We start from the raw sequence: 12,025 nt of genomic DNA on the forward strand, positions 1-12,025 counted from the left end.
GTGTGATGCACCTCCAGCACATGCAGGAAGATGCCTCTGAATCTTGTCTTCATAATTCCAAAAGCACGCTCTATAATCGAGAGCGCTTTTGGAATGATGCCAGGGTCACCAGGAGGTTTGATCCTGATGTGGCGTCCATCGATGGCACCTGCAGCTTTGAGGAAAAACTCTGTGCTGTGCCAGCCCTGCAAACCCTCGGGACTCCACCTCCAGGTCCTCAGGGGTTTTTGGAAGCTGAAGGTCCTTATGGCGAATGGCCACCACCTCCTCAGTGACTGTGGATGATGCAGTGGACAGTGGAACGAGAGATCCAAACACTCTCGAGATCATCCTTTAGGATACTCACCAATGGAGGTTCAGGAGGACTGCAGGAGAGTTCCTGTTCACATTCTGGTCCTGGATCTTCACTGTTAATAAACCGCTCCAGGAACTCCAAATGCTGCAGCAGCTGCCTGACATCTGCTGAGAAAAGAACTGAAAAAAAAAGGGAGAACTTAGAGGCCTCGTGCAGTGAAAATCGAGATTTTTCTTAAACTGCAATAAAACATTAGTATTTATGTCACAAATGAACCCCCGTATAATTATTTTGTCACCCGCAGCCCCGTGCACTCTCTTCAAGCGTTCAAAGATATTGCGGTCGCTCAGATTTTGGGCAGCCACCAATAATTAGGTCATAGGTCATGTGACGTCAGTACAGGAACATACAGCTAGATGTGCTAGTGTTGTGATGACTTTCTGGGCATGGAATTACTTAACATAATAGAATTTGGACTGTCGTGGATTTGGGGATTCGAACGGGATAATGGTGAATAGGTGTGTGGTATTTGGGTGCAGTAATGTGCCGAAGAAGGGAGTCTCCCTTCACGAATTTCCCGTTTCACTAAAGGAGAGGGGCGCTCTCCGGTCAGGGGGAGGCTCTGAGCCCTCCCCGGCCCTCCGGAGGAGGAACGCGGGGGGTGTACTGGCACCTGGCGGGCGCGCGCCGGACGGCCAGGGTGAGGCTGCCGCGCCGCGCTGAGGGGGGTTTACGGTTCAGAGGCCCCGGGCCGGGCATGGCGGGCGCCGTGGGTTCGTCGGGATGTTACGACTTATAAATAGTCAAGTTTGATCGTCTTCTCGGCGCCATCGCTGCATGAGCTTTCACCATCGTCATCCGAAGCCCCTGTATCCTCAGATGAGGAAGCCTCCAGTTCAAACTGGTAGGGCTGTACACCCTCCGAACCCAAAAACACACAAACATTAACACCATCATGTCTGAAACCAAAGAAAAGATGCACCAGAATGACTAATGACATGTCTGTGCAGCTTTGCTCACAGCTATTAGACAAACATTCCCAATCTGAAATAACACAAAGAAATACTCTTCAAATCTTGCGTCACATGATGTTTTCTTTACAGTATTTTGGACTAACAATACTTACGGAGGATTCCATCCATTTTACCATATTCAGGCCCTAAAAGTCTTCACAGGTTGAGCAGATATCATCCTCCTTCACTATAAGCTCTCCTGGAGGACGGTTTTTGTCCAGGACATATTCTATCTACAAACAGAGAATTTCATGGGTTTATCGTATGTACCATGGAGAAAATAATTTAAAATTTAGATTAAATGGTAATTACAAACTAAAGGTAATGTTATTTTTCCTGCCTCAGCAATTATGAAACCATCAACAATTTTGACTTGATAACATTTACTGTGACAGTACAGAAATGTGTCTGTAGAACTTTTAGATTTTACACAACTACAACATTTTTACTAACATGTTTTCATTTGCTCTTGATTCACAACTATTTCATTCATTAAATGTTAAAAAACACAATTTTAATCCTCATTTCGTCTTATGTCCTCCATGATCATCAGGAAAATTCTACAAGTACACACTAAAAAGAACATACAAAACACGTTTTTAGATCTTTATAGAAACAAATATTCTAACGTTGTATTTATGAAATGTATGAACGGTTTAAATTAGCAACGAAGCACAAATATCAAGGATTGAAGCTAAGTTGTATTTACCTTTCAGTTCGTAACTGCATGTCATCCTTTAAACGTGGTGACTCTGTTGAAGGAGGTGATCCGTTACTGACAGATGAATGGATGTTTTTGGAATACGGTTTATGGAATAGTAGCGACTGTGGCAATCAGCTGTTAAATATACAGTTGTTGGATCTCTGTTTCGGCCACCCGATCACCCAACTGTCGGAAATCAAATCCAGCTGACGCAAATCAAATCCAAAACTCTCCACCGTCGCAAATGTTGGCGGCAAAGAGGAAGTGACGTAATATACATGTGCGCGATTAGGGCGTGGTTAGGGAAAGGGGATCGGGAAGTGACAGGGACTGACAGACAGCACCCATTCCGTCACATATTTCCCACCATGCACTGCGGCTAAAAATGTATATTTGCTCTAGAAAAAGCCTTTCATAGTTATATTTACGTTTCTTCATATTTTATTAACAAGTAATATATAGTATGTCATTCATTGTTCGCCAAGGCACACTGAAAAAAGTGCACCGGAAGTGAAACCATTAGTTTACACTAAGGGATAATACACCCAGTATAAATAGCGATCGGCGACAAAGCCGCTACTGGGAGTTGGTCGAGCTGGTTGAGGACAGGTCGGACCGGCACATATCTCGCCTCGTGGTGTTCCAGTATGGCAGTGCATACAGCGCTGAATCACGAGCGACTTCGCTGGGGCTTGACCTCCCAGAAAAAAAGTGGACCGACCAACTCTCCCCTTGGGCGAAAGCAGCTGGGGAGAGTTGGTCGGTTCTCTTTTTTGTATTATTGTTTGTATTTTGCATATCAATAATAAAAAAATCTAATCATCAGGAGCTTAGATGTTGAAATGTTTTTAATATTTAATTGCTTATTTTTAAGAAAATTAGAAGTTATTTGCTCATGCTCATATTTCATTTCAACTTTCATTGTTGATTTACAAGTGTAAATATATTTTATTTTAACAGCTAAAATTAAAAATCAATGAAAATCCACAATAAGAAGGGAAGGTTATATCAAACACCTCTACAAACTTGTCAAAAGAAACATTTTAGTGTTTCTCCACAATTCTTAATTAAAATGTAAAGAAATATTAACAACAGCATTTTAGAGGTTAAATTAATGTATTATTTTGCTATCAATGAGGAGTTTTAAAGTGGTTGAAAACAAGTGTTATCACTCATTTGCGATGAACAACACACATAGCTTTTTTCTTGTTAAATTTAAGTTATTTTTTGTTAACCACAATAAAATCTTAAATAGAAAAAATACAAATGTTATAAAGCAAATTGCAGAGTTTTCATGTTAAATTGACACATTCATTAATTTTGATTCCCACATTTAACTTTTACTTGATTATATTATTTTGAAACACAGCAACTCTTATAAGACAAGGTCTGTAATTTTTAATATATTACTCATTTCTGAATGTAAATTGAACTCTATTACTGTTATCCCCCCCCCCACATTCAACATCTATTTAACTAGCATTTTACATTTATCCTCTGAAAGTAAATAAGTAAAAAAAAGACAATCAACCCACTCAAGTCCTGCATGACATTTAAGAGTTCACAGAGAAAAATGTCCACAAGAGGACAGCCTTTCGTTTTGGAGTCTAACTCCAGGAGAAATGTGAATTTCCAGTTTGAGCGTCTGCTGTGGAGAGGACGTCCAGTTCAAGAGCAGGCTGGTGGTTTCAGTACTTCACGAATACTTCACGTTTTGCTGCTAAACTTGGAATTTCACCGAATTTCACACTGATAGTCATCTTTTACTCAATTCAGGTAAAGTTGTTCCAATTGTTTGTTATTATTTTTTAAAACTAGTGATTTGATTTTATGTTTTTTTTTTCTTTTTTTGGATACGTCTCTCTTATGGTTGCTGATGTTTTCTTCTGTTTGACTTAAATTTTTGACATTCATACTCACACTTTGATAAAGACTGTACCACTCACTCATGCTATATTTAAGAGAAAGCAGGAATGAGTTTTTTCTTTTTTTTTTGCAGAAATGTGCACGCCTTCTTGAATACGAGGAGTGTTGGTTACGGCCACAACTGAATGTGTCTCTGGCTGCGATCCTGAAAACCTGCAGCATCATGTTACCACCTGTGAAAAAGGACCGGGTCATCACTCACCTCCCGAAGGTTCGGAACCACAAACTCATCTGCACTGAATACATAAAAAAAAATGCTTATTTTTAACAAAACAGACACTTTTTTAAAACCAAAGTCTGAGAGGTAAAAGTGAACTTAAGAGGAAATTGTCAGTGAACTTTTGTGAATTGTTAATATGTAATATTTTTAAAATGTAGTCACTGTATAATGTGTATACATGTCATTTATTCAGTTGGTGTTTGGAACATTAAATGGCAGGGAAGACAAAGAGTACGGAGTTCCATTTGTGCCAAAAATGTGTTTGTGTTTTTGCTACACTGTTTGTGTATTTGGACCCACACGAATGAAGCCCCATATAAAACACAAACTATTGATTTTTTTCTAGATTTCAATTTTTTTTATTTAATTTACGACTAAAGTAACATCCTTGACTCGGAACGGACTCTATCATAGTTTTAGACTTCTTTTACAGAAGAAAAGTTGAATTCCTTTTTGTTTTGTTGTAAGATGTCATTATTTTTGAAAAAAAAAGTACTTAATTTAAAAAAAGTTCATGTGTTTACCTGCATATTGAATGACAAAAAAGCGAAAATTATGACATCTAGATTGCACTATAGAGAGGAAACGTGTCTTTTGTTGATGGGAAAAAGAAAATAATTCCCGGATTAATACATTTATTGTGTTTGCATCATTCTCATGTGGGTTTGCCTCATCCAATGGTATGTTAGGGAATATGATTGTCTCCGTATGATCTGATTTGCACACTCAACACTCCAACTCTCAACAGGAAGGAGCTGAAAATGAATGAAGAGTTGGAAGGTTTGGCTGAACTCTCATCTTAACTGTTGTGGAAGAAGATGAAGCACATGGACACACACACATATAGTGTAATGCGATTACAACAAACAGTGCAACTATTGATGTTGAGTCTATTTGGAACGTAGCTGAAAAAGTTTGACAAACTAAATGAAGATTTAACGCAGATCATCTGCTTTCAAGCAGGCAAAAACGCCATTTAGACATGTCCGCCCTTCTTCTGTTCTGCTGATTTCAGTTTTTGTTCTTTTGCTTACTCCTCCGCAGTGTTTCAGCCCTCATGCAGCTCTGCACACCAAAGAGGGCTTCCATCCAAAGGTGAAAGCTGCATGCCAGACGCAGAAGGCTGGAGCTCTGAGGTGAGGCGGGGAACTAGATAAAACACAAATCAGAGTGTCGGGACTGCACACTCTCATCTGGCTGGAGCTACAGACGGAGACGTGTGCTTAAACCAATTAGCTTTAGCAGAGAATTTAGAAGTCACGCTATGTCTGCAGGGTCAGCTGATATCCATCAAACCCACATCTAACCAAATTCTTCAAGATAAGATAGAAGATGTTTTAACAAAAAGCATAAAACCACTAAATCAGAAAACAGTCTTCTAAAAAATGTAGATCTTGTTAAGTTTTGATTAAGTTTAGAGAAGAGCTTCAGAGATAACTAATCTGTTCATCTGCTGTCTGTTTTTAACAGATATCCCAACAGATACTGACACAAAAGTGAAGTTTGACAATTTTATCACATTTTTAAAACATTTCTGTATTCTGGAGTGTCACACGTGTTCACAGATTTTCCCAAATTCAAATTTCACTCTTCAATTTAACACAATTTGATTAATTGATACATTGATACTTTTAAAGCTAATTTTGTTAGTTTGAAGACCCACTGATCATCTTTTGATTTATGTTAAAATAATTCCCAGTGATCTTTTAATTATGATTATGCCATTTTTAGACAATTTTTTTTTTAAAAAAAGGTCATTTTCTAGGACGTAGTTTCTGCAGAGCGGCAGAAGTTCATTAAAAATTCACCTCGTGACGCAGAGTAAGCCCGCCCCTATTTCCCATCATTCACTTGCTCACTGCTCCCATACTCCGAAACTAATATTGCAACAATTGCAACTACAAGCTTTTACCAACACGATTCAACTGATTTTAAACTATTTAAATAAATAAATACTCAATAAAGCAGAAAATTCTCAGATATTTTTAAGTTAAATTGTTTGATATTTGCTGTCTATCATGAGAAAAAATGCCACAAAAACATATTCAAAATACAGATTTTTTAAATTGTTTAAATTAGCAGTATAAATTGAACTTTCTTGTATCATTTTATTAATAGTTAAACATTTTGTTTTACATAAAAAAATCAAAACTGAGATTTTTCAACTAAAAAAATGACCTTAAAGAAAATCAGATAAATTAAAAAATATAATAAAATGAAAAAATGTTAAACAATTGCAATTACAATAAAGGCTTTCAATATAAAAAAATTATGGTAATAAATAAAGTTGATTTAAATTTTACTCTAGCTTTCCATAGAACGTTGGTCACCTCAGTACAAACAGTGTTTGAATTCAAAGGACCATTATGACAATATATACATATAGCTTTGAAACTATGTAGCTGCACATTTTGTAACATTTAAAAATAAGATTTTTACGTTTCTTGTTGTGTTGCATAATAAAAGCCTGAGGTTTCTGTGATTCCTGCATGTAAACCGTCTGTTGTTCTTCCTCCTGGTAGCTTTAATGTGGCGAAGGTCATCGTGGTGGGAGACGTTGCTGTTGGGAAGACGTGTCTGATCAGCAGGTGAAGATCTAATCAATAAGCATCCCAGTTATGAATTTGTTTTCTGGATATTCAGGGACAATGTACTGATTCTTTTCATAAGCAAAAGCAAACAAAAAAGCTGTATTTTATGGACAATAACTGCAAATAGTTTGATTTTTATATTTATTTATTGCAAGAAGTGTACAATATGTGCAGATCACTAAAGATTTTTAAGAAAAGCTGTTCCTGCTTGTATGAACATTTTAATTCAATTACTTCATTTTGAACTTTGTGTTTGAACATGTGATCAATGAGAAAATTAAAGCGGTTCTTTTTTGGAATTCTCCCTCTCAGTTTTGATAGGAAATGCTTCTATTATGTCTTCAGGTTCTGTAAGGGTGCGTTTGATAAGAACTACAAAGCAACCATCGGGGTGGATTTTGAGATGGAGCGCTTTGAGGTGCTCGGCGTTCCCTTCAGCTTGCAGCTGTGAGTTTGCCACTCTGCTCCTTAAGATTTGTCTGCACACTGATTTACATTCACATTACCTACTTCATGGGTCAGACTATTTTCTAGCTAAATTTAAATTAAAAAGCCACAATTAAATGTCGATTAGTTTTTTCTGATTTGTTTCAGTTGGGACACGGCGGGTCAGGAGCGCTTCAAGTGCATAGCTTCCACGTATTACAGAGGAGCACAAGGTGCAGATTTTACAATTAAATAATTCATTCCTACTATTGTTTCCATTCAGCTAAGCTGTGTTTTTTTCTTTAAATAATTCTCTGCAGCCATCATAGTGGTGTTTGATTTAAGCAGTGTGACCTCTTTAGCACACGCCAGGTATGTAGCCTCTGTTTTTGGGACTTTGCTGGAAGTCTGTTTCACATTTTACATCAGCGTGTTTGTTTAGGCAGTGGCTGGAGGACGCCATGAAGGAAAATGACCCGTCTAGTGTTTTACTCTTCCTGGCTGGCACCAAAAAAGACCTCAGTGTGAGTAACTTTTATGAAAAATACAAGCAAAAAGTAGAGATTAAAGTGCAGGAAATTCATCACACTGTTTAAAGTTGAATCAATTTAAAGTTTGTTACATTTAAAAATATTAGTTTTTATCAAATTCCATTTTTAAGTTGGGTAAACTATGAACTCAAAATTTCAACTTGATGAAATTTACTTTTAATGTAACAAATTTAAAAAAAACTTTTTTATGGAGCAGTTTTGTCATATTGTTTTTCTCAGGAAGTGTATTTTTAGTGAACCCTTTAAAACATATATTTAGTAATTAAAAAAGTAATTTTTTTAACATTTATAGCTTCTACTTTTATGTCAATACTTATCATTTTTGGCTTGACGTAAACAAAATGATCTCCCAAAAGAGCAGATTTTACCTCAAAGCTCCAGTTCCGTATATTCTAAAGGGAGTTCTCTAAATATTTAAAATCTTTAATATTTAATAAAAAATGTTTTGACTTTATAAATGATTCTACCAACACCCCAAACATTAAAACAGGCATTTCTGGGAGTATTTTTGAAGAGGACTTGACTGTAAATAATTAAAAATACTCAATATTAATAGCTAAAAGGATAATTATATAACTGTAGATTTCCTGTTCAGTAACTGTTTAAACAGGAAGTATTAAAGGACATTTTAAATAATTGATTTCTCAAAAGAATATTCAAATACTTCTTAGGATTTGAGCTAAAAAAATCACTAGTCTTATGATAACTAATATTTATTCTAAGCTCCCAAAATTCACTAATAAGTCTTTATTTTGGTCATCAGACTCCCGATCAGCTGAACTGTATAGAACAGGAAGCCATCAGACTTTCTGAGGAAATCAAAGCAGAGTACTGGGCTGTGTCTGCAAAGTCAGGTGGGAGTGAAGCACGCCGGCGCCTCACGCTCTTCCGTTGTATCGTCTGTTTCCTGATCTCTGGCTCTTCTGCTCAGGAGACGGCGTCAGGGACTTCTTCCTACGAGTTGCTTCTCTGACCTTTGAGGCCAACATTTTAGCAGAGATTGAGAAGAGCGGGTCGAGACAGGTCAAAGACATCGTCAGTGAGTCATTTCATTCCCATGTGTAGATGGACAAAGCCTCTGACTGAGCTAACACTCATCATCAGGGGGTTAGCACGAGACCTGCAGCAGGAATGTACATCATATCACATGCATGTCGGCTTACACTGCACCACTGCAACACAAGAAACAATTCAGATTTAAATCTAAAATATATTATACTAACTTAAGCTTTTAAGCTTTTATTTATTGGTTTTGATGCTTAAATAGAACTATAAAAATGTGTATATTTATTGTTTCTTCACCAGTTTTCTCTATTTACCTGTACCAATATTACAATAAAAATAATAAAATACATTTATTGGAGTCTTCCAGGGGAGTTAGGAGGTCAAATGACACTTAGATTTATCGTTAAATCGACTGGATTATCAACAAAAGTTCACGTTTTCAGTTTTAGCTGGTTTACAGCTGTGCATTAAATCAATAATGAAACAATAATTTGTGAAAATATCAACATTAGTCATGAAAGCATCTGTTAACCATTTGTTCACCAAGGTATTGATTATAAACATTTGGCTTAAGTTGAGTGACTTAAAGAACAGAAACTAAACCATTTTTAGACAAATTCTGAATTCCAAGATTTTATTTTAAAAAATGGAAAAGTTGAAGTTGAATATTTGTTTTTTTCTCACTACTTTAATGAAATCTACCAACAAAATTGAGATGATTCACATGTCGGAACTGTTATTTTCTTGATAATTTTTACTATATTTTGGGTGATATTGGTTCATTTCCTTTATCCCATAGTCTGAGTGAATACTCGATTCTGATTGGCTGCTGGGTGTAGATTATAAAGCGCTAACCCACATTGATAATGCACACCTAATGCACTCCAAATGTTCTATATCACTGCGCAGGCTTCTTTAAAACAAATTTTTTCTTCGTCATCTGGACAAAAACAAGCAGGAAGAGGTGAACTTTCTCTCTAAACTGATGCTTTATTTAATCTGTCATCGGCATATATATCGTTTTACTTTGGCGCCACAGTTGAGGTTGGTGTTGTCACGCCGCATCACGTATCAAATAGTCAACTTTTTGTGAAAAAGTGATCTAAACCAAAGAAATAACAAGAATAAAGTACTAAATATTGATAGAATATTTATTTATTTTTTTAGTGACCACAGTATAAGTGGGATAATGCTCACTGAAGTGCGCATTATCGGGAATTAAGCAATCGTACTGTTCAGGGTTTCCATGGCGTGCGTTAATTTCTAATAATGCACACTTCATTGAGCATTATCTCTTTCTCGCTTCATTTATGTTTTCCTTACGTACTTATTTGTTCTAATCTTTTGTTTATTTGTTGACAAGTTGAAACATGCCCATAATGCAGTTCTTTTGCTCCATTTTTCTTTGCATTCAGGGATCACAGATGCCGACCACAAACCCAAGAGGAAGTCCAACTGTTGCTGAAACTGAGTTTCTTTAGATTTAAGAGGCATCAACTCAAGGCGGAAAACTCAAAGACAAAGAAAGTGAAGAGGTGGTGCTGGAGACTGGAGACTTCCAGAGTAATGTCAGCAGATGATACAGAACATGTTGAATACGATCTGAAAGGAAGTCCGTCTGTTGTGACTAGAACATATTTGAAAGCTTGGTGAGATCCTTGTTGTTGTTAAGTTTCGTCTTAAATTCACAAACTGATATCTTTGTAAAAAAATCTGTTTCTGCTGAGGCTGAAATGAAGCGTTTCTTCTCCTGGTTTTCTCACTGGCCTCCTTGTCATATGACTCCGTGCTTCTAATTCGATGCGCACGCTGACTCCAGTGACCAGCGTCATGCCCATAATGCAGCTCTCCCCTCCGACTCAGGAGTTCACATGATCTTAAAAATGGAGGGATTGTTTTTAGGAATGGGGAGAAAGCAGCAAAGTTATGTCCTCTTTTCTTGGTGAATAAGACAAGGTCAAGAAGAGATCGCACTTTTACAAACTTCTGTGCACTTAGTTTAAATTCAATCAAAAAAAATATTCCTATAAACTGTCTTTTTAAAAAAATAAAATATACATTTTGCCATCTTTGTCACTCCGTATCAGATATTTATGATAAAAATAAAATAATTTTGGCCACAAAATGATTGTTTATTAGTGTGACACATCTATACACTAATATATATATATTTATATTTTTCAAAATTAAGAGTAAATGTAATTATGTCACATTCCTACATCATGATACTGCCCCCTCCATGCTGTACAAAGCTGCTGCTTGAGTTGCATCTCTCCAAAATAGTAAATAATGCATAAAGAAAGGGCTGTCTAATCTAATATATTTACGACAATTAATAAAACTACAGGTAGGAAAATCCACCTTTCATTCCTGATGATTCGGCCGGTTTTGCAGTTTCAACTTTTAAAACGAAATTCAGTTCGGCTAAATTGGCGATTCATCATCTACTCGACTAGAAGTCAAAATAAAGTTTGATTTTAAAGATAAGATTCAGAAGTGATCTGTGTTATTTGAAGATTGTTTTATTCCCAGTAAGACCTCTAAACGTATAAAATAAAAATAGTAAAAAAATCAGATTTTTGACAAGAGTTTAGATTTTTTTAAAGCTGTTTTATTTTATAATTGAATTTTTTGGATTTTGAAAAAAAAGTTATATTTTTAACTCCTCCTCCCACTTTAGTGGCAGTTATTTAAACTGTCTTTGATTTTAAAAACTGTGCTTTGTATTTATTATATTGCTTTTTTTTTAAATATAAGTGAATATGCATAATAAAAATGAAAAAGGATTTTTTTTTTTATTTGAAATTTTCTTTTGACGGAGGATCATGTGACTTCCTTACAAAATAAGACATCCTATGCCACTCTAGATCATCCCGCTGCAGTAAACTAACTACAACAAAAAATGAAAACTGCATTTTTTATGTCTACTTTTTCCTACCTTCTATTGCTGTGAGTATAAACATGTTTTTTTTTTTCCTTTTTTTTAAAGAAAAAGTATAGAGAGTATCAATACTTGAACTTTTCACCAAAAAGTTTCTCAGTTTTAGAAATAACAGCATTCTGTGGGAATGGTTGATCACACAGTGCTTCTTGATTTAGTATAAACGACACATTTTTATCTAACCGGACCACCTCAGCTATAAATTCATAAACCTAACTAACTCAAATTAAATCAGTGCTAAAAATTGTAATTTTCTTCAGTTTGGGAGCTAAAACGGAGGAGTAAAGGAGTCGAATGAGGTTGCAGATTAGTCCAAATAAAATTGTGCTTTTTATTTTTTTTTTGTCTAAAAAG

General features: G+C 36.0%; 2 protein-coding genes across 3 annotated transcripts in view; one reads left to right on the forward strand and one right to left on the reverse strand.

Annotated features, from left to right (window-relative positions):
* Window positions 1–2,308, reverse strand: part of LOC112142995 — a 15,499-nt gene extending 13,191 nt beyond the window's left edge. The window contains exons 1-4 of the mRNA XM_024266714.2: window positions 2,018–2,308; window positions 1,422–1,541; window positions 347–474; window positions 12–275 (exon numbers count right to left, since the gene is read on the reverse strand). Of these exons, the coding sequence (XP_024122482.1) occupies window positions 12–275; window positions 347–474; window positions 1,422–1,437 (408 nt within the window). The 5' untranslated portion in view covers window positions 1,438–1,541; window positions 2,018–2,308. The remainder of the gene's footprint in view (window positions 1–11; window positions 276–346; window positions 475–1,421; window positions 1,542–2,017) is intronic.
* A 1,128-nt stretch (window positions 2,309–3,436) lies between these two features.
* Window positions 3,437–11,417, forward strand: rab34b (RAB34, member RAS oncogene family b). 2 transcript variants are annotated; one of them, XM_024266573.2, is made up of 11 exons: window positions 3,437–3,787; window positions 4,011–4,148; window positions 5,202–5,293; window positions 6,680–6,745; window positions 7,094–7,195; window positions 7,343–7,407; window positions 7,495–7,546; window positions 7,617–7,698; window positions 8,489–8,579; window positions 8,657–8,764; window positions 10,146–11,417. In XM_024266573.2, exons 2-11 carry the CDS (start codon window positions 4,101–4,103, stop codon window positions 10,193–10,195), a joined length of 756 nt encoding a protein of 251 aa, XP_024122341.1. In that variant the 5' UTR covers window positions 3,437–3,787; window positions 4,011–4,100; the 3' UTR covers window positions 10,196–11,417. The 2 variants fall into 2 exon arrangements, with proteins under 2 accessions (XP_024122341.1, XP_036071111.1); XM_036215218.1 differs by having other exon boundaries at window positions 3,437–4,148.
* Window positions 11,418–12,025: the final 608 nt, after the last annotated feature.

The sequence above is a fragment of the Oryzias melastigma genome, linkage group LG2, assembly GCF_002922805.2.
Source record: "Oryzias melastigma strain HK-1 linkage group LG2, ASM292280v2, whole genome shotgun sequence".
Taxonomy (NCBI): Eukaryota; Metazoa; Chordata; class Actinopteri; order Beloniformes; family Adrianichthyidae; genus Oryzias; species Oryzias melastigma.

What these genes read in the sequence shown, in the direction of transcription:
- rab34b (XM_036215218.1), top strand. Translation starts at nt 3,960, where the DNA reads ATGCTATATTTAAGAGAAAGCAGGAATGAGTTTTTTCTTTTTTTTTTG. An exon ending in CAGAAGGCTGGAGCTCTGAG is followed by an intron (nt 5,294 to 6,679) that starts GTGAGGCGGGGA and finishes TCCTCCTGGTAG; the next exon opens with CTTTAATGTGGCGAAGGTCA. An exon ending in GCACCAAAAAAGACCTCAGT is followed by an intron (nt 7,699 to 8,488) that starts GTGAGTAACTTT and finishes TTTGGTCATCAG; the next exon opens with ACTCCCGATCAGCTGAACTG.